The sequence below is a fragment of the Ischnura elegans genome, chromosome 6 (genome assembly GCF_921293095.1).
Source record: "Ischnura elegans chromosome 6, ioIscEleg1.1, whole genome shotgun sequence".
Lineage (NCBI taxonomy): Eukaryota > Metazoa > Arthropoda > Insecta > Odonata > Coenagrionidae > Ischnura > Ischnura elegans.
The window spans coordinates 41063596-41091407 of NC_060251.1; the positions used below are offsets into that span (position 1 = coordinate 41063596).

General features: G+C 37.5%; 1 protein-coding gene across 1 annotated transcript in view; it reads left to right on the top strand.

Annotated features, from left to right (window-relative positions):
• Positions 1-15040, top strand: part of LOC124160538 (dual specificity protein phosphatase 14-like) — a 204822-nt gene extending 189782 nt beyond the window's left edge. The window contains exon 3 of the mRNA XM_046536403.1: positions 13365-15040. Within this exon, the coding sequence (XP_046392359.1) occupies positions 13365-13682 (318 nt within the window). The 3' untranslated portion in view covers positions 13683-15040. The remainder of the gene's footprint in view (positions 1-13364) is intronic.
• Positions 15041-27812: the final 12772 nt, after the last annotated feature.

Sequence of the window (27812 nt, forward strand, 5' to 3'; positions counted from 1 at the left end):
TAATAGCGTAAAGCGCACATAATTAAAAAAGATGCTGGGTTCGATGATAATCTGTATCTTTGGTATACGTACACACAATGTTTTCATGTCTTTAAACATTTTCCGACAAGGTAGTTCTTAAATATTCGTGCTGCAGCTAATAATATCCTAAGTATCCAGCTTGAAGATGTGTCCCTGTAACCTAAAAACTATTTTTTTATTCTGCATGTTCTTAAAAAGCCTCTAAATATTTATATCATCCTCTTATATCCACTTGTGTATGATTCTCCACTATTCTTGCCGTACACAGCCTCGAAACATTCGGCGTGTTGTGAGGGGCAAGTAACGTACCTACCATAATGCGCCTTCTTGCGTTTTCCAATCATAAATGAGTTCTTGCCAATTATGCACCATGCAAGTTTTTAAAAGTTTTTTTTAAGCCATTATGTTTTTCCATTCCGTCTTTATCGTTTTTCCTTTCAATCTACTCATAGGAATGAACTCACTCAAAATCATAGAAAAAAATTTCAATAGAAGGCCTCATTTTTTGAGGAAATTATACTCAAACGACGTGTAAAAGGGTTGGAAAAGGTAAATCGACTGTGTACGAACGGAAGTTTGAGGGATATAACATGAATGAAAACGGTTACATAGTTTATATCCTTCCCTTATGATATTGCAGCAGAATAATGAAAAGAATTATTCCTCTTACAGTGTGGATATAAGGCCATCCTTTCATTATTAGTTTCTTTTTCGATCATACAAATAAATATTTTACGTCGATTAGTAAACCGAATTAATTGAATAATCGTAATTCATTGAGTCTTTGAAAAATATAAGGGATTTCCAGGGATTTTTTTCTTCTGGCTTCCCAAAAATCCATAACATGCTTTTGCTATCGAAGACGTGCAAGCCATTGACTGAAGGTGGCTATAAAGTTCATCTGCTTTGAGCGCTCATTTATAGCTATTAGAATATATGTGTTCCCACGTTTATATTTAGACCCTCTTTAATTTGACGTTGACCTAGTTTCTAGAAATCGGCTCGCCTTTGAGTTCAAAAACTTTCGTCATTGTTCTTGGAGCGAGCCGACTTTAGGCTTGGCCTGCGCCTTGTTGTTCGACCGTGGGATAATTCGATACAGTTGGAACTTTCTTCGAGGATTCGTGTTTCAAGAATGCAGCTTGAAAAAAAATTGAAAAAAAATATTCTGCAGGAAAGAAAGTGTACAGCCATTTTTTCAATGCTTAGCAATATCTAAAGGATCATTTAATGGCTATGATGATCACCTGATGATACCACCAGAGCATTGTTGAGTAAACAAACTACAAAAATTAATGCGATTTACATCCCCTTTTTAATGTAAGGAACTTCATATAAAATGCTTTGAATGTGGTTAACTGCTCTGATACCTCTATATATAATTGTAAGTTTGCCACATAATTTTGGAGTTGCTACTATAGCCATTGCAAGCAAACTTTCTTTTTAAAATATTTCATCGTAAAAATTTAAATTCACTATGAAAAGTCTACTAGATAGGAGATCGGAATGGAGAGCTGCGTGAAACCAATCCTATGACAATGACGATGACGAAACATTTTTTTAAATATAGGTAAATTGATTAGACGTCAAAAGGAAGCAGTCATTCTTCAGACATTGGTAAAGTCTTACTGCGTTTAAAATCATTTCCATTGCGCATGCGTCGTCTTACCTTCATGAATGAGTTGTAATTTCGCAACAGTCATTTGGAGTCTTTTTTAGGTTTGGCGCGCAAAGGCTTAAATATAGCTTCCCCGCGCCGCAATTTCTTCTGGAATGTCACACCGTGTGGGAACAGCTATTTGGACACTTCTTCCACTCAGCCAAATTACGAAATCGGCATTGTTTGTCGATTTAAAGCGCCATAGGATTGAAGCTTAATGCGGTTCTACTTACACAACTTTTCCTGTGGACACATTACAGCTAAGATTTCACCGTATATCCTTTTTTTGCGCGGAAAACACTTTCTGTTCAGGCTCTTCATCAAGCATTTAGTGGACACGATGCTAATTTTTACACGCTTTTATTTAACTCACTCTGTCTGTTTGTTTGTATGTTTAGTTCAAATCTTGCAATCGAAAATTCGACCACTTTCCGACTTCCAATCGATCTGAAACTTTACAGGAAGTCGTATTCCCGGTGACAATACAATATTTTACCACTTTCGAACATCTAAAGTGTGTATATTTTGATCATTATAAACATATTAATTTTAAATATGGAATTTTCAACATGGCGGATTTTTTCGAAAAAGCAATAACAACAACAATTTTAGACCCAAATGTAGCAATAATGCTACATTTGGGTCTAAAAAGATGTTGATGCGTCATATAAGCTGCATTTCTGCTCAAAGCCTCTCACATCACGTGCCAAACCTCACCTTCTCGCTGGTGGACTTGTTAACTGATAAATCAGTAACTAACGAGGTGGGCTTTTACAGTTAAAAAAAACTTATGAAAGTGGTCAAGTATACGATTGCAAGATGTGAAGACTAAAAAGTAGAAAATAAATACTTCTTTAAAAATACTTTTTAAAAAACACGCTTTTATTTCGCTTGGAACAAGTAATAAAAAAATATTTCAAAAAATGGACTAAAAAGTAAAAATAAATTTTTATATGAATAGTTCAAAGAACCTGGGTAATCCATAATATTTTCACTAATAAATTTTTGAAATGATAATTCAAAGAACCTGGGTAATCTATAATGTTTTCACTAAAAATAAAAGCGTGGGGGTGGAGTAATATGTTATGGTGAGGCCCCCACGCTTTTATTTTCAGTGAAAACATTATAGATTACCCAGGTTCTTTGAATTATCATTTCAAAAATTTACTAGTGAAAATATTATGGATTACCCAGGTTCTTTGAACTATTCATATTAAAATTTATTTTTTACTTTTTAGTCCATTTTTTGAAATATTTTTTTTATTACTTGTTCCAAGCGAAATATAAGCGTGTTTTTTTTTTAGTTTTTTTTTAAGAAGTATTTATTCTTCAATGCAAAGGTGTGAGCATTGTGAAAGGATTATTTCAGTGGACCTCAACGAATCACCGCTCCAGTATCGCGCTTTTTAAATTTGGGCGTCTGCCAGTCAGGAGATTCCCAATTCTCGTAAAGCGGAGAAGGTGAGTTGCGCTAGAATCGTGTTTTTTTCTCCGAGATCCCTGCCAAATATTTTCCGGGAAATTGCTGTTCTCGGTGTCAATGCCAAACACATATTTTTACATTGCCGCTAACTCTTTTTCAGTCCTGCATTCCTATGAATTCCGTGGTTAGAGATTATCTTTCAACATAAGAACATAAAATCCCGCTCCAAGGCATTTGAGGGTTTATTTCTTGTAAAAAAAAAGTATTCTTTCCTAAAAAGCAAGGAGGATTCTGGCTCGAAAATGCTTGAGCAGGAACAGAATTTACCAATAAGAAATGATGCAAAGATAATACGAGGACTCGCGAAGCAAGGTGGTATATGTGCAATTTAATATGTTTATGTAGAATGCAGCTGACAAGTATGTATTTATAAATTCAGTGATTCGCTTGTATCCCTTTGCCACAGCAATATTGTGTACCCCAACAACCATTTCTGCACTTATCTCCAAAATTATTAACTAGAATTAGTACCCCTTAGCTTCTAGGGTCCTCGTATGTTAAATTTCCCATCAGTTGACTGCTTGGGAAGCCTAAAAATGTAAATTCATAGATCAATACCTCCATATGCTTATGTATTAAAAATTTGTCTACAACTATTTCAGACACAACCATAATTTCAATACGTAGCCTCGCAATAGGGTAGTTTCCTTAATCAAAGAAAACGAAAGGCATTGATTGCGATTCGTTACCCACCATTAGTGCATTCATAATATACAAATTATTTGGTTTTAGAAATCCCAGTGTTTACGAAAGTTAATGGTCAATTTTAACCTCATTTGAAAAAGGGCAGATTGGCGCCCATGCGATGCCACTCCACGTGACGTCACAGGGACCTAGATCCTATACGAGTAGTCAGGAGTTTTACATCGCCTGAGATTACCAATGCATGCATATGGCACAGAGCTAAGGGAAACATTTCTTAGTAATCACTTATTAAAATTGACTATGGTCGGAAAGTTTCCTTCGTTTTATAGGGTACTAGTAATCCTTATTTAAGCCAAGCGCTACCTGCTGGCAGGGTACTCTACGCCACCGCCATGCTCGGCAGCAAGCAGCCTGCATCGTAGCGGCGTTCATAGCCTCGCACCCAGGTGGCCTCACACAGCAGCAGTCAGACGCCACACGGGCTTTTCCCAGCATTCGTATTTAGCCGTCGCGTTTTCGTGCGCTTGAAAATTTTCAGTTTTCATTAAATCGCGAAAAATAGATATTGTCATTTAAAAATCTGAAAGCGTGAAATAAGTACTCCATGAGTAATAATCTTTCTATTTAGGCAATAAAAATAAAATAGGAAACCACCTTATTGGGATGAATTAATTAGATCAACTGATAGAGGTGCCCCAAGAGAGGGAGTCCATAGTCGTATAAAAATTAATTTAGCGCATGCGTATGAAATTGCAGTTCATCTTTTTATTTTGAAACTTCGTCGGAAATTCATCGGATGATATCGGTTCAACTGTGGGGATACCTATAATTTCTTGTTTGCCACAGCGTTGTGAATTATTCCAAACTCATATTTTTAATTAAATGTTAACAGATTCTAGCCCTGCATTCCTTATACATTTATTAATTAGGGACTATCTTTAAACATGAGATAATAAATCCCTGTGCAAAACCTTTGAGGATTAATTTCATGGGAAATTTTATTCATTATTTGAATGTACTTAATGAGGAAAGTGATATAAAATTCCCAAGGAGTGTATTCTTATAACTAGAGGAAAAAATAGTATTTTTTGTTGAAAATCGATATTGCCTTCGAAAAAAATCTGAATACTTACCCCACATTTTCACGGTCAAGAAAAAGCCTTGTCACATTCAGCGTCACATTTTAACGTGTACGGTACCAAAATGGATCTAGAATCATCTTTTATCTTCATCGTATGTTTCTCGGCTATTGTTTGAATCTTCGTCATCAGTTTGCAATCCCGAGCTTTGACGCAGCTCTCCAGTCAACTATCGAATAATGAAACAATGACTTGCAATTTACCTCAATAATAAATTTACTTCGACTCGAGTTTCGATGTTACTACATCATTTTCAAGGTGCAACGCAAGGTACAAGGTTGTACCTTGAAAATGATGTAGTAACATCGAAACTCGAGTCGAAGTAAATTTATTATTGTGGAAAATTGCAAGTCATTGTTTCATTATGAATCAATTCCACTCCATCTCGCTTAATTCCTTGAAACTATCGAATATTTTCATATTTCTGTATTTCTTCTTTTACATCCTTCATCACTTTATCTATACCTCTAATTTGATGTCTTTTCTTGCCGCTTATTCCTTCCTCTTATCCTTCGATAATTTTCTTCATCAGGTCATTGTATTCCATGATTTGGCCGATTATGCTTTTTTCTCTTCTTATTTTGGTTTTGGAAGAACTCTTTTTTCCGAGCTCTATCTAAGGAATTCCTTTTTACTAACTCAGTTGATTTATTTCTATGATTTTCATCATTCTTCTTTAGTACCGCAGATTTAATGCTTTCACATTTTATTCTGTGCTTCTGTCATTGTCCATACCTCACAGCTATTAAGAAGCATACCCTTGAAGAGAGTTTATTTTTTGTATTTTATTTGGATAAATATATTACTTGGCACAGGCGAAATAGAAATATGTAGCTGAGCCTTAATCCCTGATTTAAAAAAAATTTAGGAGGAATTTAATCAGGAGAGGTTAATTGCACACAAATCAGTACCTTAGCCATTATATGTTTTAAGCTAACGTCAGTAAAAGTTTTCATAGACGATAACTGCGCTACGGTAATGGATCGGCAGAAAAAACCCCAGTCAGGAAGCATCGGTTTGATTTAGCCTGCTTTCTCTTCTGTTTCGCTAGAAGTTCTTGCAACCGTTATTCTTTCAGTTAAGCCTGAATCACACGATCATTTTTTTTTTCGTCGCGAAAGTAATCACTATCGCGATCACTTTTCCCGTCGCGAAAAGCAATCGCTCTAGTGATCATTTTTCTGAATCACACGGTCCCTCCCGCCGTCGCTTTTCGCATCATTTCCAATATCACAGCTCGTTGTCATAGGACCCACATCACGAAATTATATAGCGTGTTTATTTATTTATGTCATTCCCACAATTGTCAAACGCTGCGCTGCAATCACACCATACGGTCATGCGTTCCGAGTGGCTGATATGGGATTTTAGGGACGGTTTTAGCGACGGAAAAAGCGACCGGACGAGTGATGAAAAATAGCGATGGGAATCCTCATCGCGATCGCGAAAAACATTTGCCGCCGACGATCATTTTGCGCAGTGATCGCGACAGTGATCACTTTCGCGACGAAAAAAAATGATCGTGTGATTCAGGCTTTACCCTCATGTTGACGTAGAACAAGCTGTACTATAAGCATTCCATCTCGTTTGCAAGTACGATGAGGTACGAGTGTTGGTCAATACATGCTGGTTCAAGAATGCGCAAGGTTTGTTCATGTGCGTAATCGTCGGGTATGGCTAACGGACATTGCGAGAACACCACTTGAATGTCTTTTTAAGTCATGATTATTACACACACGGCAACAATCGCTCTTTTCTTCAAACTGGCCGATCGATTTAACTTTAAGATATTTGTAAGAGATTATCGTCATAGTTCTGCCGACACTGAACTCAATTTCGTCAGCAAGCATGACTGTCCTTGAACGAGACCTTTGGAGACTTACCTGCGAACGCGTTCACGTAACTGCAGCGGGATGGCGATGACTAAGGAACGGTTTAGTTTCTAAAAATGGAAACTTGTGAGAAACCATTTTATTCCGTGATTCAGTCTTCGTTGGAAAAGTGGATAAAAACGAGGTATTCAGAAGAATGAGAGAAAATGGCGAAAGTGCTTCCTCCTAGTTTTTTCTTTAATTGTGAGACCCAAAGAAAAATGAAAGTGGGGATTTAAGGGTGTTCCAATTTTCGAATGCCCACCAGTTGTTTTCTTCTTGGTAAGTCCCGATGAAGAAACGCCAAGTTGAGGTCACCTTAGACTTAGATGAGTTTCCAAAATCCTGAGGGCTTGCCTGAGTAAATATATACGAGAACCCAACAAGCGACCATAACTAGAGGCCAACATTGAAAACCCCAGTTCCAGTGTTATTACGAGAAATGGAAAAAGTTGGCAAAAGAAAAATGTATTAATAAGTTTTATTAAAGTCTTGATACCTCACCTTCCTGAGCAACAAATTTAATTCAATAGAATATCCAATCGAGATGAATTATACAGTTATCGTTGTTTGCCAATCATACCTATCAGATTCATCTCATGCGCTCGGATTATGTCATCTCAATCTTAGTCACATGCGGAAAATCCGAAAATGGCTCTGTTTATATTTTCTCTGAGGTCTGCCTATGAGACATAACCAGGACGAATAGATGTATAACTTATGGTGCGGTAGTGGCGTGTATAAATGGGGAAAATTGGTTATATTCTCACATTATAGTAACAAAAGGGATTAATTCCTCAGTAATATTTCAAAATCATTTATTTTATTCCGCAATTCTTCGTTGGTTTGCGAGTTAACGTCGCGGCACCTCCACTGCGCGGCTAAATGAATGATTGAAACTTATTAGTTCCCTTTCCCCACTTAAGTTGAAACTGGTCGAGGATTGCCAAATAAAAAGTCGTGTGGAATTTACAAAGTTTTAATATATACATTAAGTCGTTCCGTGCGTTTCTTTATTATTTAAAATAAATTGGGTTCTATTAATGAAATTTTGTCAGTCAACTCACACTCGGTCTCTACTTCAATTTTATGTAAAAAAACGAAGTCAACTAACGGTAGAATTTGAATACAAAGAAAAAGATAAAGACATCGGATACCCACACGTGTCATTCCGCCTAATTATGATAGAACCTGCTTTCCCACGAGTTTTTCAGGGTTGGAAAAACAATTACCTGATAAAATCTGACGTTTCCCTTGCCGTACCTCTGCCCGGTAAATTACTACTGTGAAATGGTGAACTTAATTTCGGGTAATGTTTTGAATACATGCGTAATATTTCTCACTAGTATAAGTACAAGAGGGCTGTAGAGCATTGTTTAGCATTGGGAATGTGTGAAAAACCCGCGAGAATCCCGGGAAAACCTTCTCCTGATATATTTATTGTTTACAATCTGACCATTCCATAACTTCACTCAATGTCATCCTATTTGCAAGGAGGACAATAGAAAAGATAAAAAAGGTCCACCATAAACTTTTTATGTACTTTTAGAGTTACGATCATAAAAAATTACTCTCTCGATTTGCCCATAGCTTTCTTTTTATTTCCAGTTGGAAAAGAGGGACGTGGCTATGAATTTTTTTTCATGTGATGTGACATCACAACTAAAGCCTAAGCTTTATGCTGCATCTCACAATATATACGACTAAATGTTGGATTGGAAGGTAGGAATGTATTTTCTGTGCATCAGCAGGAGATTCAGAATAGCTCATCGAATTCAGAGTGGACAACCTCCCCCCCCCCCCCCCCCCCCCCCCCCCAAACACCACCGCCACCGACGCATTTTAAAATTGGACCCACACTTCCGTATTCTTGTCGTAGTACGTGCTTTCGGTCACGGGACTTTATCTGGTGATTTCATAATGTTTTTACCCCTCTGCAATCCAATTCTCCTATACTGAATCAGGCTTTCAAAGTAAAAGCCGTTTCCCTTATGTTATTTAATGGCCCTCATTTATCTTTACTAAGAATGTACAGTTATCATTCATAAAGTCGCTCAAAGCATTACTGTTTCTACGTTTAACGATGTTTGCTGATTTGTAGAATATTATTATTGTTATGATAAACTTCAGTTCATTACATTTAGTTCAGATAATTATATTTTCCTAATCCTTGGAAATATTTTTGATGAGTTAAATGAAGGGTATAATTAGGGATTTTTATTTATTTCGTGATAATTATTTGGACTGTTTAGATATTCGTCGAGTGTCTTCAGAGGAAAAATATAAAAGCTTCTGGACTCACTTAGTATTATTATATAGCGTTGATTTTAGAACATATTTTGTATTTTAGAATTATGTTTACATCATCATCGATACAAATGGAAACATCGGTACGACTGGAAACTGGTGGGGAATGAATTTCTTTGACCTATCTAAGAAGTTAAATTAAATTTTCTGCACGCGGCCAAAACATGGTTTCTTTTAGACGCTGAGGAATAATTAAGCTATTTGAATCGCACGAGAAAAGAACTTACGAAGAATAACCAAGACTATATTTTAGGATTAAAATGGATTATTGCAGTACCCTGATGATGCTACAAGGCCAAGGAAAATATGATTAAAAATAGTTGAGGATGGCGAAATATATTCTACTATGAATTCTTCCGCGGAAATTTCTTAGAAAGCAAAAAGAAAAAATTCGCCAGGTTAACTGCCAGCAAGCATTTCAGTGACCGATATACGCATATGTGTACAGATAATGAAACCGAACCTGAGGCCATAATTTCTATCTAACACTTCAACTAGTAGACCCAGCTAGACTTCATTGGAACTGGTCCTCGACAGGATTTATTAATCAAATGTGCGACTTTGATAGTCAATCTACGGTTTTTCCTCTAACATAAATACCGCTATAAAAAACGAAACTCCTATATTACTCTAAATAAAAAATACATTAAGCCATGATCCCATAAATGATTACTATGATGAGAAGAATTAAAGCCAATGTCTCATTAATTTGGATATTACTTTTTTATCGCTGAAGTGCCTCTCTTTAACACCCGAGCACTTGATGATTTTATTTGTCAGTTTCACGAGCAAAAATAGAGTCTTATGTATCTCTCTCCATAACATAGATTTGACTTTTTGATGATCCATGTTTTTTATTACATCCACTCGTTTTACGGCCTTTATGCGTGGCCTATGAGCAATAAATTATAATTCTCAAGTGTAAAATTACTGTCCAAGAAATATTTTACCCATGAATTTTTTTAGGTTGTTAATTACAAGCATCAGAGCCGTAAAATAGTTAACAATTGTTGATTAGGCATTAATTTATTCAGTGTTCTCCACGTTATAGAGTTCCGTTCACGGTGAATTTATTTCGTAGTAATAGTCAACATCCTTAATTCAAAAACAAACTGCTATTTTGGGAATCTTTTCTAAATTTCTCCGGAGAAAATTACTATAATTTTTAAAGAAGTACTATTCCTAGCTTTATTTTCTTCTTTAAGTCTTTTTACCAAAAAAAAAGCCTAAAACGGGACATCGAAGGGTTTGAGGTTTTCCCTACGAAAGGATGGGGTGAACTGAGATCAATTAAACCGGAAACCTGCTGGTTGTGATGATTTTCCTACATTAATGTGGACGCCAAATAACCATGCCTTTTTTGATGATTCCTGGATAAATTCATGGATGTCAGTTGTAAATGTGGTATCTATTCTATAGGAACCGGGCCTAAAATATATATTTCAGAATTTTGTCTGGGAAAATGCTATTAGATCCACCAACATTATATCGAGAGACAACATAACCAAACGGAACCAGTTAAAGCGTAGAGAGATTATTTTATTGGGTATTAGAGAGCCGTTATAGCTTAGCCATTGTAGAGGCGGCGATTGGGACGTAGAAGGGGGATTAACCTTTTGCAGTGCGTTTTTCATATATCTGTTCCCATTTGGGAGTGAAGCCAAGGGGTACAAGTGATTTCTGCTTTTAAACAGAATGAGGCACAGAAAGAAGCTGTAGAAAACAAACGAGATAAATGAGATACTTTTGTTAGTAGTGCATTTGATTTTCCACTCGATGTCCGCACAGAACAGAGACTCACTATTAACCCTTGGCAACCAAGTTTTGTTGTATTTATTCTAATAATGAACTTTACCTAACTCCGATGAGAAAAGAACCACTTGTACCCCTTGACTTCTCACCCCCTCATATTTTATTTTTCAAGCAATAGCAAACTTTTGTGTCGTGTCTCCCCGTGGCGTAGCCCGGAATTTAGTTCGGGGGTGGGCTCTAAAACCAGGGAGGAAACACTTTTGAAAAACAGGGTACCGGTAAAACGGGGTGAATAGAAACAATTTTCAACTTTGGTTTGAAATTTTTCATATTTGTAGTTGTTCCATATAAACAATGTTTTGCCCAACCACAGGTCTCTGTTAGACCTATTTGTTTATAGTATTTAATTTTTTAAATTTTATTTGATTTTAAAGAAAAAAAATTAAAACATGGTGTTTCTATTCACCCCGCAAATGGTTTGTTTCTATTCACCCCATAAATTCTGAAAACCTAACCTAAAAAATATGTATAATTTTTGGAAATAATATTGTTAAAGTTTGAGCTTAAAATAAGCCTGAATCTTTTATATTAATAATTAAACTATGTTTTTTACAGCTGTTTACTTTTATGAACACTGCGTATCCTGACTTACCTGGAAAGTTTAAAGTGGATAAAAAAAACAAGAATCACGTGGTAAAGTTCAACATGACAAATGGGGGTGAATAGAAACACTACTTCAATTTCATGTTTTTTTCTATTGAAACGAATCGGGGGTGAATGGAAACAGTTAAATATGGTATTTTTAATTTGTAATGGATAAATACAAATTTATTTCTCAACATAATGATTTAATTCAGTACATAAACAAAACAAGTTACATAACTGTAAGTAAACAAATTGAATAGGTAGACAATTACCGTATTTACTAGGTTTAATTATGATAAATAAATTGTGAGATCAGACCGGTCATCTTTGAAAAAATTTTCTTGCGGGGTGAATAAAACACTAAAAATGATTTGTTTCTATTCACCCCATAAATTCTGAAAACCTAACCTAAAAAATATGTATAATTTTTGGAAATAATATTGTTAAAGTTAGAGCTTAAAATAAGCCTGAATCTTTTATATGAATAATTAAACTATGTTTTTTACAGCTATTTACTTTTAAGAACACTGCGTATCCTGACTTGCCTGGAAAGTTCAAAGTGGATAAAAAAAACAAGAATCACGTGGTAAAATTCAACATGACAAACAAACAGGAACCAGTGCTGCCAACCAAACAAACCATTATTTCACTTTCAGCCAAAAGTGTACCAACCTAAAAAAATAATAGTTGCCGCTATTTACCCATAGTTATGTAGGAAATAGATTATACATAAAAAAAAGAAGTTTCGTTTCTATTCACCCCAATGTTTCTTTTCACCCCGTTTTACGGTACTAAGTAATGAGTTTTAAACTAATTTTAACACGTTTCATAATCGAAAAAACTTCATTTGTTAAATAAATAGTTTGTAAATTCATGATTTTTCAATATTTTGTTTTCTTTTATGAAGGAAAATAATTGCGTTTTTATATTTCGGGAGGGTCCGGACCCCCTCCTGGCTACGGCACTGGTGCCTCCATTTGGGAAAATGCTTGAAAACGCATTTAATTTTTTTTCGGGTTTTCTTTCATAATACCTCACAATTAGTTGTAAAATAAATAGGATATGCAAAAAAATAATAATCAGTTGTATGTTAATTCTGTCTTTAAATGGTTAATAATAGGGTAGAATGCCGGGGGTATCGAATTTTTGAAAAAGTTCCATCTATAAGACGTACTTTTAAGTTTCTTATGAGTAGCGCTGTGTATATTTTAAATTACATTCCAATGGATACGCCCTCAAAGAAGTTGACAGTCGTTTCTTTAATGCCAGTGGAGTAGCTTAGAGGGCTTAGTGCTTGGCATCTGACCGAGAGTCCTGGGTTCAAATCCGGAGTTAAACAATCGTATACCCTCAAACAAAAATCCTAAAAATACGAAGGAATGCCCAGAGAAAAAATACTCCACGCTGAATGCGAGAAAATTCACTCGCCTGAGGCGTAGCTTGTGGTATGGTCCACCCTCTCCTGTACCATTCAACGTTCGAGATGAATCATCTATTATTATGATGCCACAGTTAAAGGCAAGGAAAGTGTAGGGAATTCCTCTTTATTCCCACTAATTGCCGAGGCTGATCTCTTTCAATCAGGGGCGTTGTTTTGGCTGACCTTTACTTCCCCTGGCGCCTAATTTGTATGCAATAATTTGGTCTAATCTTTGAAATGCTTGGGTGGAAATGTAAACATTATGTATTAAGCTGGACATCTGAAACATTTTGTTGGAGATAAACCTTTAATATTTGCATATTTTCAATTTTTCCAGAAATAACGGGGGGTGGTCGCCCACTCCGCCCCCTCCCGTAATCCGCAACTGCTTTCATTGTACAAAATTTTCTTCCATCCACAGGTCCACTGCGTAGCCGGAGTCTCGCGATCGGCCGCCCTTTGCCTCGCCTACCTGATGAAATACGAGGGCATGACACTTCGGAAGGCCTTCGTCCACCTCCGCTCCCGAAGGCCCGCCGTGCGACCCAACACGGGCTTCTTCCGCCAGCTGATCGCTTACGAGAGGCGGCTCTTCGGACGCTCCACCGTCGACATGGTCAAGATCCCTACGGGAGACAACGGCCACTTCATCCCAGACGTGTACGAGCCGGATTACCGCCGCACTCTGCTCTTCGAGCAACGCTATGGCAGACAGCTGATGAACGGCCGGCGATGCTGACGTATCCCGCGCTACCCACGCGCCACGGCATTCCTCGCAGTATTTTCGAAGGCACGAGAACTAAAAAGACGCGCCTTCCCAACCCCTCGCTGCCAAAATTACTCTCACTCGTCTCTTTCTCTCTCCAAATGTTCCGAAAGGAGAGTGAGGAGAAGGCAGGAGGGACGCGTTAGTTCGCCGCACGGGCACCTCGCTGAGGAGGCGCCACTCGTTTCACGGCTCATGGCCGCAGCACGTCCGTCATTCCAGCCGAGAATCCCCTGTTCGGCGCACCTTAGTCGGTGTCGCTAAACTCCCGGGGATAGAGAGACCTTTTATTTTAAACCAAGGCTCCCGTGGAATCTTTGACAGGTGACATCCGAAGAATGTGTAGCGCTGTCCAAGTTTCCACAACCGCAGCGAAAGTTACCACACAAGACGTATTGACAAGACAGTATTTGTTCTCACGTGGAGAGAAATATGTTGGTGTATCCGGTCGAACTCGACGATTATTGTCGTCGTATCTTCATCACGAAACCCCTTTGTGTGGTGGGGTAGGATGATGTTATCTATAGCCCAGTTTCACCTTCGCGCTGGTCACTGAATGTCAAGGCGCAAGGTCGGGTACATTGCCGGACGCTGATGTCCTGTGTGTGTGTATATGCGGTAGCATACGAAATCTGAATGTGACTCTATTTCTTTGAAGAAAACGACCACTTAATGAAAGACTTATTTCTAAGTTTAGTGTGATTTTTGTCATTGGTAATGGGAGCAAGAGAAAAATATGTATTTGTTTTGTAAAGTTCGTAGCATCTGGATAGTGCTGACCGAACTTTTTATGTTTTCTGTTCGACAATTTTTCAATCGTGTCAAAATTAATGGACTTGTTCACTCCGTGAATCGAACTGTCGCTAAAAGTGGTCGAATTGTAAATAATTCTTAGCCATTTCCATTTGTCTTTGATGAACATCACCTTTCAAACATACTGGTTGGAAAAAATCAATATTAAGCAGAATCAACCCGTATTCACAATATAAAGCACTTTAAACGACAATATATGCTGAAGTAATGTCATAAGATATGAGTTCAAGCAAGTACGCCATGCAATATTGTTAAACTAATTTTCATCGGCCCAGAAAACTCAACGAACATTGATCATAAATTTTAATATGTAATGGACAATCTTTTATTTCTGAAAATTTTACTTTGTTGTTAAAAAATAGTGTATTATTCCTGAAATACGTACTACATTATTTTACCTATTCTATGCAAAACGTAAGTATGCATAGAATGAAACAATTGTTAGCTGTAGATGTATTTATGCATTTCATTAATTTAACCCAACATCATAATTTTGAATGAAGAATAAATAATTTGCACTCTTCAAAAAAATATTAATTTATTAATCTTCAAAATTGGACTGTCCACGAAAAATCTCAATAAATATAAACCAATGAAATCTTAGATAAAAAGATGAGCTCTACGGCCTCAAGGTCAACTTGGGAAAGAAACACTCCAATGGCCGTAACAAGTTGCATAAAAAAGTATCGACGCGTCGCGATGAATGGATAAATGAAATCTTAGCTCAGCAACTACGATGCGTAGAAGTTTGACTGTAACTCTGAGGAAACTTGAGTACCTATACGATAAATTGTGATAGAAGACCTTCAGCCAGAAAGGGAATAACCCTATTCAGCTATTCAGTAGCCATATTTAAAAAAACACAATACGAAGTATCTGAAAACTAGCCATTGAATTATATTGCATTTGACATTTTTCTGAGTTTTATATTTTCATTTCTATCCCGGATGAGAACGTTATGATTAATGATAAAATAATATATTCTATCAGCAAACGAACCAGATGTTGGAAGGTGCTGTCGGAAGCTTCCCTAAGTTGATCTACTAGTTACAAGTTACATTCCTTAAGTCTTCGCCATATTTATTAAGCATAAAAAAGTATCGACGCGTCGCGATGAATGGATAAATAACAATAGGGTGGTTTCCTATTATTTTTTAATGCCTAAATCGAAAGATTATTACTCCTGGAGTACGCATTTCACGCTCTTACATTTTTAAATGACGATATCTATTTTTCGCGATTAAATGAAAAGTGAAAAATTTCAACCACGCGAAAACGCGACGGCTAAGTATGAATGCTGGGAAAAGCCCTTGAGACGTTATTCCGGTTCCAGCTGCCACCATGTGAGGTGACCTTGGGGCGAGGCTTTGAGCGCCGCTACGATGCAGGCTGCTAGCAGGTAGAGCTTGGCTTAAATAAGGATTATTATTACCCTATCAAACGAAGGAAACTTTCCGACATTAGCCAACATTATTAGGTGATTATTAAGAGATGTATCCCGGAGCTCTGTGCTTCATGCGTGCATTGGTAATCTCAGACGATGTAAAACTCCTATCTACTCGTATAGAATCTAGGTCCCTGTTACGTCACGTGGAGTGGCATCGCATGGGCGCCAATCTGGCCTTTTACAAATGAGGTTAAAATTGACCGTTAACATTCCTCTAAACTGGGATTTCTAAAACCAAATAATATGTATATTATGAATACGCTAATGGTGGGTAGCGAATCGCAATCAATGCCTTTCAGTTTCTTTGATGAAGGAAACTACCCTATTATCAGTTCAAACCTGAAGTGGTACATCAGTGTGAAAATTACTAACGGAGACATTCCGTTATGAAGATTAATAATTTGACAGATCTCACCAGAAAACCTGGAAAGATAAATTGCCGCCTTCTGATGTATTTAACAAAGGAGAATCATCGTATATATATTAACTTGCATTAGTAGTTTTCTTTTGATAGGAAATAAATTAGCCATCACTTACTTGACATTTTAAAAATATGTTTGTATTTCAAGAGGATGCAGCTATAGTTTCTTTCTTCTGTTCATCATCTCAGTGATTTCAGTCAAGGAGAAACCCATGAATACGGAGGATCCTAAAATCCAACCGGTGACTACGTATAGCACGCAACATTGATTGGTTGATGTATAAATTGACTTCAGCCGAGTCCAAAGCATAAAAACGCGATAGGGAAACGTCCGTGCACATGATGTCATCGAAGGTCTCCGAAGTATTGAACTGTGAAACCCTTCCTTGAAATGAAATGATGCAATTTCCACGGTTGTCCTCGATACCTCACAGCTGCTTGCGACATTACAATGACGTTGGTCTCACGGCGCACGGAATCAAACAACTATTTTACGACACCAAGTCAAGAAAATCAATCCGTTTTGTTCGACTAGAATCAAAGTCGACGTGAGACTGAGAAGAATATTCACCGAGGAAACCGCGAACAGTCTCAATCGAGGAGAGTGAACTCTTGATTACTAAGTATTTTATTTCTGTCAATTTTTCAATAAAATACGTTTCGGTGGGTATAACTCACATTACTTCGTATCTAAACCACGGCGCCATCGGAAGTTTTAATGTGAAATTACGAGTGACTCGTCAATTAAATAATAATGAATGATTATTTTTTACCAAAAAAACTACATGACTTAGTTTCCCATTCGATAAAACTTGCAAAACTACCTGACTCTTAATAATCTAGATAATCAAGACTTGGACTTAATGAATTGATTTTTATTAAAGGGGATTATCAATCAACTAGATTTTTCTGAACTAGTTCTTTTCTTTCGCTATATATTTATTCGCTATATTTTCATCGCCAAATCTTTGCTTGTATAGCGGCATAAAAATGACAGCCTGGGTCACACTTGAATACGGAATGATGAATTTTAAACGATAAGACAAGCTTGTGGCTTCCCAAGTCTCAAGCAGTTCCCTCATTAACTTCTCTCGATGCTGTGTAACACCTTGTTTATTCCAACCTGCTTTTAACCCAGTTTGCTGCTTTCCTTTCGCAATTTATTTCTGCTATCAAATCATTCTGCTCATGACCGAGACATAGCTCCACCAAGAGCAAAGTATCACCTCTTTTTTACTTGAAAAACTTACCTTTAAATCTATAGCCCTCCTAAAAAAGTACCACTTCATTATTGATAGGGCCTTCGACATAACTTCGTCAAGTAGATAACAAAATGGCAATCTGCCAAAATTTAGAGTTAGCAATGTTAGTGTATGACTGCATCCACAATGAAGACCTAAAATGTTAATACTGCTTCCTGAAAAGACCTAGTTGGTAAAAATTACATTTTAAATATCATAAAAATTAATCGCATCACTACCAGTTATTCATATTAATAATGCGTAACAATTTGAATAAAATCTAGTTGCTTATACTCAGTGGCAGTGGCAGATTTAGGGGGCACAAAGGTCATGATCCCCCAAAATCTACCAAATGTTTTGTTTAATAGATGTTGTATCTTTGAAAAGGAGTAAAGGGAGTGTATACTGTATATACATGCAAATGCATGGCTATTAGTCACAACCGTAACGGTACCTTGGGTTGTTCTTAACATAGAGCGTAGCTTTCTCTTCTGTAAAAAAAATGTTCAAAAAAGCAATAACTTCCTAGATACTTTCGTCAATATTCGGCAGTTTCCGATGACTGGCGACAAGACAAGTGAGTTTTCACCTACCCTTGACTATCAGGAATAGCCAATATTTTATGATATATGATGGTATAGGCGCGTGGCTAGGGAGGTCAAACTCCCCCGAATTTTTTTAACAGCGAGGATGAAGAGAAAATGAGAGAGGAGAGGAGAGCAGGACAAGGAGAAAAATATAGAAGGAGAAAAGAATACCAAGTGATACTTAAAACTCCCTTCCCTTATTGAATATAAATGTACACAGGTGTAGAGAGTATGAATGACACAGCGAAAGAGAGAGATACTGTAATATAACACGAACGTTTAACGCTTCCTTTCTGTTGAGCGTAATACTTGCATCCTTCCCTACTAAAACCGCTCGTGCAATCTTCAATGCATGTACTTCCGTGACATTCATGAGTGGAACAGCAATAATGCTGCTCCCTGTTTGCCTCGCCGACGCCCGCTCGCTGAGATGCACCGCTGCCCTGGCGTCTTCCTCTACTGTTGTGTGGAGTGAACTTGTGGTCTGCCTCATGTGGTGAAGGTTGTGCTTCCTGCAGCTGCTGGTTAAGGGATTCTACAGCGGTAAGCTAGTATTGATCATAGGCGTCTGTTCACAGGGTGGCTGGTATATAGCTAGGAATTTTAAAATAATTGCATGGCCGCTTGAGAAGATTGGCCAATACCACAGGAGCGTATATTGAATTTTAAAGAATTTTATTAATTTATTCCCAACTTCCCCGTAAACAACAATTAAAGTTCTTTACAACGGAGAATTAATAAAGCACAGTACAAACATCCATTCCCTGATTAGGGACCACCTACCCAGGCGGGATTCGAACCCACCACCTACGGTTTGGTAGGCAAGGACTTTACCCAACCGTCAAAGCCGGCAAGTATGCATCAAGATACTTATGTAAAACTGTGTGAATGATATTAATTTCAATAAATTAGTGCAGTTAATATAAAATTTATCCGTCTTTTTCAATATCTACTTATATTCCAGCCAACCTGTAGGTCGGTAGTAGTTAGCAGTCGAGGAGAAGGGACTGTTATGATGTTTCGTTGATGCCTAGGGGTTGAGGCTGTATAATTTTTTTCCTCTCAATATTATCTTCTAAGCCTCCACTGATGCGTTACAAACGAGCAGTGAGTAGCTTTCAACTTTTGTGTGTTCTTTTATATACTTACATCCATTCGTGGTGCCAAGAGTTGGGGCTAGAGTTAAATCACAGAATGTTCAAAACGGAGCACTTCTTCAGAAGGCTTCACACCACTGCGAAGGCTACACTGTAGGCGAAGTAAATACATATTTATCAGAAAAATTCAAATGCCTCACAGTCATCTTAACTTCAAATTTATCGCGGAGAACACACACATAAAACATGAGCGGTAAATCATCATAAAATACAGAATGTTTCAAGCATTACTTTAGGTTGTGTTTTACGTGATAAGGAGGCCTTCTGCCAGGGTTATGATTCTGATGCCTAACAAACACCCTAGAGGTGGCTCGCAGGGTATCATGTAGATGAAGAAGGCAACTTAAGCAGATGATCTTGATTGAGCAGAACACAAGTCTTAACGGTGAAAATTACATTCTTCAGTGATTTAGGGATTACTTTCGACGATAAGCTCCTTTTCACTGAGCATATTTTTGCCATTTCAAAAGAGGCAATGTCAATTGTCGAGATTTTATAGACTCAGACATTTTACCGACCCATTTACCTTAACATCTGTTTTTCTTGTGAATACTACCCACCCATGACAGCTCTCCCATCTGGTCAATTGCGTCCACGAGTACACTCACACTACTCCCTAAAATAGGCAAAATATATTAAGTGGAATTCAAAAGATTAAGAGGTCACAAAGGCGATGGAAACTTTAATGAAAACCTCCAAGAGGAGTCGGGACAAATGCATAATGATGGTCACTTTAAGAAACTCAAATGGTTTAGGATTGATGTTGGTGACGAGCTTCTCCAGAAATATTTAGAAACTACCAAGAGTAACGCCACTTAAAGAAGCAAATCAACCCAAAACGATATAAATGATAGCTGCAAAGCAGTAATTAAGAGCTCCATCTTGAAAAAGGTTGCAGACGCTGAAGCATTTTCGATTTTTTTGTGAAATTATTGATATATCTAATATATGTCAGATGAATCTATCACACCGCTACGTCCACACAAGTAAAACGGCTAAATCAACCGTAAGGAAGGATTTTGTCTCATTTACAAACGCCAAAGACTTAATTATGCCCGAAGATATCGACAAACAATTGAAAAAACTTAAAGCAGGCATTGCAGAGCGAAGATTCTCCAAAACTGACAGGATTGGCATTACCGAATGTCCATAGTCATTTCAATTGGTTCAGAATTAGTCATTTTTAGGTTTACCAAGAAAAAGCGTAGACTGAAGTTTGTGCTATAGTTGACAAATTTTCACGATCTCCTCCTCAAGTCAGACTTGAATTTTTAGATTTTCCTTTAATCTTTTCGTTTACGTTAAACTTTTAAAGCATTTTTGATTTTTTTATAAATTGAACTATTGTCACACAACGGTATTTGAAGAAGAAAGCACTGTGACCCATTTTAACACATAATTAGAAAAAAGGGACATTTTTCTCATTTTTTCACCTACTGTATCATTGTATCATATTGGTATTTTGAGAATAATGTACCATTAAGTAGGCCTATTTTAAATTCAGTATTTGCTCTTTGTTTGAGCATAGTAAAGTTTGCACATATCTGCGCTAAATATCTTGAAACTATCTTAAATAAAATAGCACTTCAACAGCTTAATTTTTAGCTTTCAATTTATTATACCAGGTATATATGATGCTGTATTACACTTAAACACGATTTATTTGCATTTCTTGAACAACTTACATAATGGTTTTGGTATTACTTGGTTTATAAACTTACTTATTGGTTTGAGTTTAGATGTGCATATTATTGAATTTCTTAATCACTCTTTTACACCAGTAAGCACTTATTGTACGTAGGTAATTATTTTCTAGATTTTCCCACTTTCGTAGTTTGAATAAATTTCTCATTACTTGTTTCTCTCTGAATTCACATAAAACATTTATATTATATAATTATTTAAAGCTTGAAGTTGGCTGTTTACTTCTTCTTCACTGTAAACTTCTTAAATGTCTAAAATTCAATTCAAAGGGTCAATTTCACCCCTGTTGTCAATAATAAAAATGAAATTGTACCCACCCATCATTGTTTGCATATCGTACACTGACAGCCATCGTACTTAAAACGAGCGTTCGCAGAAAAATCCGTTTTCTCGTTTTCTAGCCTCTCCGCGATCCACCCGCATAGCGAGGCCTGGTTATGAATGAAAATTTATATTCTGAAGGCATATCGTGATAACCGCCGCTGCAAAATGACGTCGAAACCCCCATTCATTGTTCAGAAACATTTGCCTTGAAATTGGCACAACAAAGAGAAAATATAAAATGGAAAAAATAAAACTAGAAGCCATGTATGAATCTCATGGTAAAGGCGACTAGATAAAATATAGAATTTCTGCCCGTCACTAGTAAGTTCTCATCAAAAAGATACCGACTTTTCTAAGGACTTTTTATGAAAACGAAGTTACGACGAACCCGCGATTAACTGAAGAAATCTGGCATTGACACGATCAGTGACCTCGCCCGAGGAGTAAATTCACTATATCTGATGGCCTTAACTCTCTTTCCAACCGCTGATTTATCTGCACCTCATGTCCACTGTCATACGTGACATGACGCGCCGGATCCCATACATACACAACTGAGGACAGACTCATGGGAAATTAAGAAAAATTCATACGAAAAATGTCCGATGACTTTCAATATATTTCCAAGCGCAAATTGTTTGTTTGATTTGGGAGCCGCTTAATCATCGATACTTAATTTTTTTAAGCGTTCGGATGGCAAAAAAGTATTTTTTAGCAGAACAGCTAAAAAGGGATGGGAAGATAAGATCGACTAGTGCAAATGCTTTGTACAAATGATTTTAATTTAAAGACAGCTGTACACGAAGCTACAGATATTTATAGTAATTTAATATTTCTAAAAAAATTACGGTTAAGGTAAATGCTTGGATTTTAAAGTAGGAACGGAATAAAGTCGGTTAGTACGAGTTTTCTCAACTCCTATCACTATATGTATTAATGGTGCAGTCCCACGGATACACAATATATTTATGCATGAATTATATCGTATAAAGCTATCGAATAAAAAATTTGGACACAGAACTAACTCCTTAACATTGAAAAATAAAACATCATTAAACCACGTGCAGTCAATTTCGCCGATCACAAAAGAATTGTAAATGTAAATTTTCTAGTTCCTAAGCCTAATCTTTCTTTATTTAAAAGATCATTTCTTTATTTGGGGCCGAAGATTTTTAATAAATTACCTTGTTTGATCAAAGAGTTAAAGAGTATAAATAAGTTTTGTAAAAAGGCCAAAGATTGGCTGTTGTCCCATGCTGATATGGATGATATTTTTGATGTTTGTGAATAATATAATATTATTATATATTATTTTTATATTTTTTGTGAAAGGAGGAAAAAAAGAAATTAATTTTGTTCTGTCCACATATTATACTTTATTCTCGCTTATTGTAAGTTATTGTATCACATATATGTTTCATAGTGATAATGTTTCAAAAAAATTATATATACTTTCTTTTTGTTTCTGGTCTGCCGTGAAATTAATTTTTTTAAATGGTAGCTCCCATGCTGGTTTATTAACCATTGGAGCTACCTAAAGCTCCATTTGTGTTGTCCTGTTAAAAAAAAAGTGTACATTCAAGCTTGGAGTATTAAATTCAATTCAATTCAATTGAGCCGAACAATTGGACAATTGACCCCAAGCACTTGATTCCAGCGGTGTAAAAAAATGACGGGCGAATATCCTCGAAGATGATAAATTTCCTTCAAAAGCACACACGTCCTTGACCGATTTGCGAACCGGATCTATTGTCCTTGGCACGACTTTCCCTTCATTTAATTCGGCCGACGGACGAATTATTTCGGCGGATTGTTTGCGACAGAAGTCCCGTGAACCACATGGATCCGTTGAAGATCTCCGCTCGCGTCAATCACCACGCTGCGAGAGTGATCCTGAGTCACTGCAGGACCGACAAGTTGTGTCGATGACGTCATCATCAGACCATTGTTCCGACTCGCTGTGAGCTGAGGAATGTGACCTCGACCTTCTCCCAATGGCCACCCGCTGGTGCCGTATCCTCCCCGAAGCTATTGCGGCACCTCTTGGGGTTGCATCGAGAGAGAGGGCTCTTAATATGGATCCACATGAAGAAAAACCCCAGCAGATAAGCAAAGCCGCTCGCTTGAGGGGATCGCCTTGATTGTTCCAAACAGCTCCAAACTAGCTGCGGTTGCAAGATAAGAAAGGGCTGTAGCGTATATAAAATATACTTTCGCGGGAGGCATGGTCAATATGAGGTTAGGTTGCGTAATTTTAGGTATTCCCCAATTATATTCTTATTGAAATATTATGTTAATCCCACAGAATATAACCATTGCACTTATAATTTGTCATATCTTCAGTAAAATCTCATTCGCCGAAACAATTAAGCATTTTTCAACTAGACAGCGAGAAATTAAAGTTGGTAAAATATAATCTACCAACCCATGGAGCATTCTAACTTAGGCAAAGAAAACTCCCGAAGAAGAAACAGAAGCAAAAACGTGTTGAAGAGTGATACACATGAAATGGACACAAAATACCAAGCTACCACAAGGAGAAAATTATGAACTCAATGTATGCATAGCGATTATTTTCCATTATTTGGTAATATTTCGCGAATATTTGTAATTCGATCACTCCCAAATTTATTTGCAATAAATAAGCCACACCTGAAGACTAAGCCACTAGTTTCTTGAATCATGCAGAATGCGATTCAAATTCTTATCAATAATGATGTTGTACAAAGCTCCAACCAAAGGCAGCGCGCCGATTTGAAGGCATGCCAATATTAAAACCAGTTGGTCACATAAACTGACGATCTATGTCACCGAAGTACGAAGTCAATTCCCAGCAGAGTAAGAGATTTTGAAAAACAACAGAATTCCCACACTATTTACACCCCGTATCCTTATTTCCTCGGCCTCTGATTCACGTATTTCTTCAGTTGAGGCTTGTTTACATGACATTCATTTATCGGCTCTAGTAAATGCGGGAATACAAGGAGCGAACAGAGGAACAGATGTTCAGACTTGTCTGTTCAGGAATAGCACAGGAATTCGCTGGCCAGTTTTCCCCAAACAACGCGGGTGATGTTGTTTACCGATTGAAATTTCAAAGGTGATTGTATTCGCGCATCTATCGACGCGGATTTGTACAGCGTGTAACAGGGGCGGATCCAGGATTTTTTTCTGGGAGGGGCACAAGCAGGGCCGTATCCAGGATTTTGTTCTGGGTGGGGCACAAGGATACCTCGTAATACAAAACGAACGCAATTATAATGGGACCGTATTAATTATCTTGCATATTTATGAGGGTCTGGGGGGGGGCACGTGCCCCCGTGCCCCACCCCCCCTGGATCCGCCTATGGCGTGTAAATAGGGCTGAGGTGTATGGGCTTCCTGTCGATGCACGTATATTTGAACATTTTGGTATTTTTCTAGCAGCTAAATCTCATGACTGTTGAACAGTATAACTTTGATTATTTTAATTTTCTGGTCCTAAAAAAACAACGAAACAAAATGAAATATATGCTAATTAAAAATACATACACGGTTGTTGTTCTTCTCAAAAATTTACTGACTTATTTTGTCAATCACTTTTAATAAAAACACGCACCCCTCCGTTTTTCCGGTCCCTTTGGGCACGAGTTGTCGAGAGCCTGTGAAGGCCGCCATACACGGTGAATGATCATTCGAATGAAATCATTCGCCGTGTATAGCGGAAAAGGTTCGCGAATGAACCTTCATGCGCATAATTATTCAGTGAAAATTAGATCATGTTCCATTTTGCTCCCACGATCCTGTGAATGATCACGTGATCACAGTGGCGGATACAGATGGGGGGCGCAGGGGGCGCGCGCCCCCCCTTGCGGGTCCGCTTGTATTGCCGAACATTGCAAAACCACAATTGTAACTTTTTTTATATCATAAGATGGCATTGTCTTTTACATGTTTATAATCACTTTAAATAAAATTTTTATATACTTTGCCTGTGACTTGATCATCTTTTATTACGATAAAAGTAAAGACAACTCAAGATATGTTGCGCCCCCCCCCCTTGAGTTTTTTCTGTATCCGCCACTGCGTGATCATTCACCGCATCCTTAAAGGCCGTTTTACACGGGGCACGGAATTGCGCAGGTTAGAGCTGCATTAATTTCTAAAATGGCGTGGAATTGCGCGAATGCATGGACGAAATTAGAACTGGGGCTATTTTGCCGTCTCGCATCCACGCATGTGTTCTAGCAATTCACCGCTTTACACGACGCAATTTTGATTGCGCCTTTGCACGTACGTCAGATTGCGCAATTCCGTGTACCGTGTAAAACGGCCTTAAGCCGCGTTTATAGATCCTCATTTTTCAGAAGGGGGAATTGCTTGGCCTCCTACATATTCGCTCTTGAGAGGTCTAACATTAGTTGTAACTAGCGATGATGGATCGATAATAGTGGGGTAGCCAAGAATAATATACCGTCATGTCAACTGATTTCAAATGCGGACTATGTTCTGCTTGTTACACGCTTCATCTTAGCTTGCTTCTTACGTTTGATCGATGGAATTTTGTAAATGATTTATAACTCACTTTTCATTGTAAGATAGGCTTGACATTTTGCACACTAGCTTGCCAATGATGACATTTTTTTCTTTTACTTTTCATTTAATTTTGTTACTGTTTTTGAATAATCGTAGTTTTATCTTTTTTATTTTATTTTTCTTCATTTTCCCCATTTACGGTCGGGAGGAAGCCAGCCACCCATCCCTCTCGTATTTACCCGAATGTAAGGTAAATTGAAACATCTGACGGCATGTGAACAGCGTAACGCGTAACACCACCAGTAGGATACATCATACAAGATTTCCACTTGAAAAATGTTCGAAAGCGCAAGTATTAGTAGCCATCGTATCACCTCGTATAAATGAAGCCATGGTCTGAAACTTTTCAGATAGATTAAATAGCCAGATTGATCGCATTGGTAGGAGCTGTGATCCACACGATCATTTTTCTCCGTCCCTCATAATGATAGCTCTAGCGCTAGGTTTTCAGAGATCAAAAGAGTGATCGCTCGACCCATTATTTTCATAACCACACGGTCATTCCAACTGCCCCTTTTCCCATCATTTATTACGTAACTTACTGAATTTAGAACTGCCATTAAATTAAAAGCCAAGCATGGCGTTACAATCGCTATCAGCGGCCGTGCATTCTGATTGGCTCAAGGATGGTTCCAGCGATGGAAAAAGGGACGTGCCGAAAGATGAAAAAGGGATGGCATTTCCATCCCTCGAGCTATCGCGGAAAATGATCGGTCATTTTTTTCCTCCATAATTGGAGCGATCGCTGAAGCTGTCCCTCGGAAGGGATGGAAATAAATGATCGTGTGATTCAGGCTTAATAGAGCCAGAGTGATCGCAAAGGTAAACAAATTGAGCGCAACCACAGAGATTCGTGGGTTTCAAACCCCCCCCACGATATGTCTGGGAGAGACTGGGTCTTGGGAGTATCCCCTCCAAAAATTTAACACCACCGCAATTTCCACCCACCCCCTTCCGAATTTTTTTTCTGTCTACGGTCCTGAGATAGTGGAACTTTATAATGCGCAGGAATGCCAGTACATTAGATTGTACTTTGATTTTCAAATAATCCACACTTACTAGTTTTTGAAGTCCAATTAAACTGCGCGAGACTGCATCTGACGCTTCGTAGCAAACACAGAAAATTAATGGCCTAATAAGTGAGCCTGAATTATCTCCCCCTCCCCCTTGATCTCCGGAATTTTGAGACGAAATTAGTATTGAATTAGCTAATAATTTGTAAAAAAAAAATAATAAGAAAGCAATCGCACCGCATTAAAATTGAAAAAAGTAAATTATCAGACAGAGTTGATCAATATCAATGCATTGCTAAGCAAGTAACGACAACAAAGAGAGATAATAAATTGTGAGAAGATGAGCCCCAAAAAGTTCTTGAAACACCAATACTCTAAAATCGCTCCAGTTGAATAATTTAGTTTAGAAATGATATTTAATGGCACAAGGCAGCTGATATTGCAAATTCTATTCACAACTATGTTAAATTTTTTACCGGGTGCAGTCTTTAGCAATCCCCCCAAAAAACGATTTCTGGCTATGCCTTGCATCGAAAAACAGAAATTGAGAAATAAAAGAAAAAAATGCAGTCCATCAAACATATTTACAACAAAGGAGTACTGGTAAAGAGGTGGGCAGAAAGATAATTTGATTTCCATCCCATGAGCCCTGGCTCAAAACCAGAATACAATGAAAGTGTTTTGTGGATGATATATGATTCCAACTTGTGCTACAGGCACAGCACTTTAAGAACTCAAATTATCAGTCCCTCAGATCAGACCTTTATCCCTTTCTTCCTGCTGTGTTTGTTTACAGTAGTTCAATGTCAAGATTGGTCTGT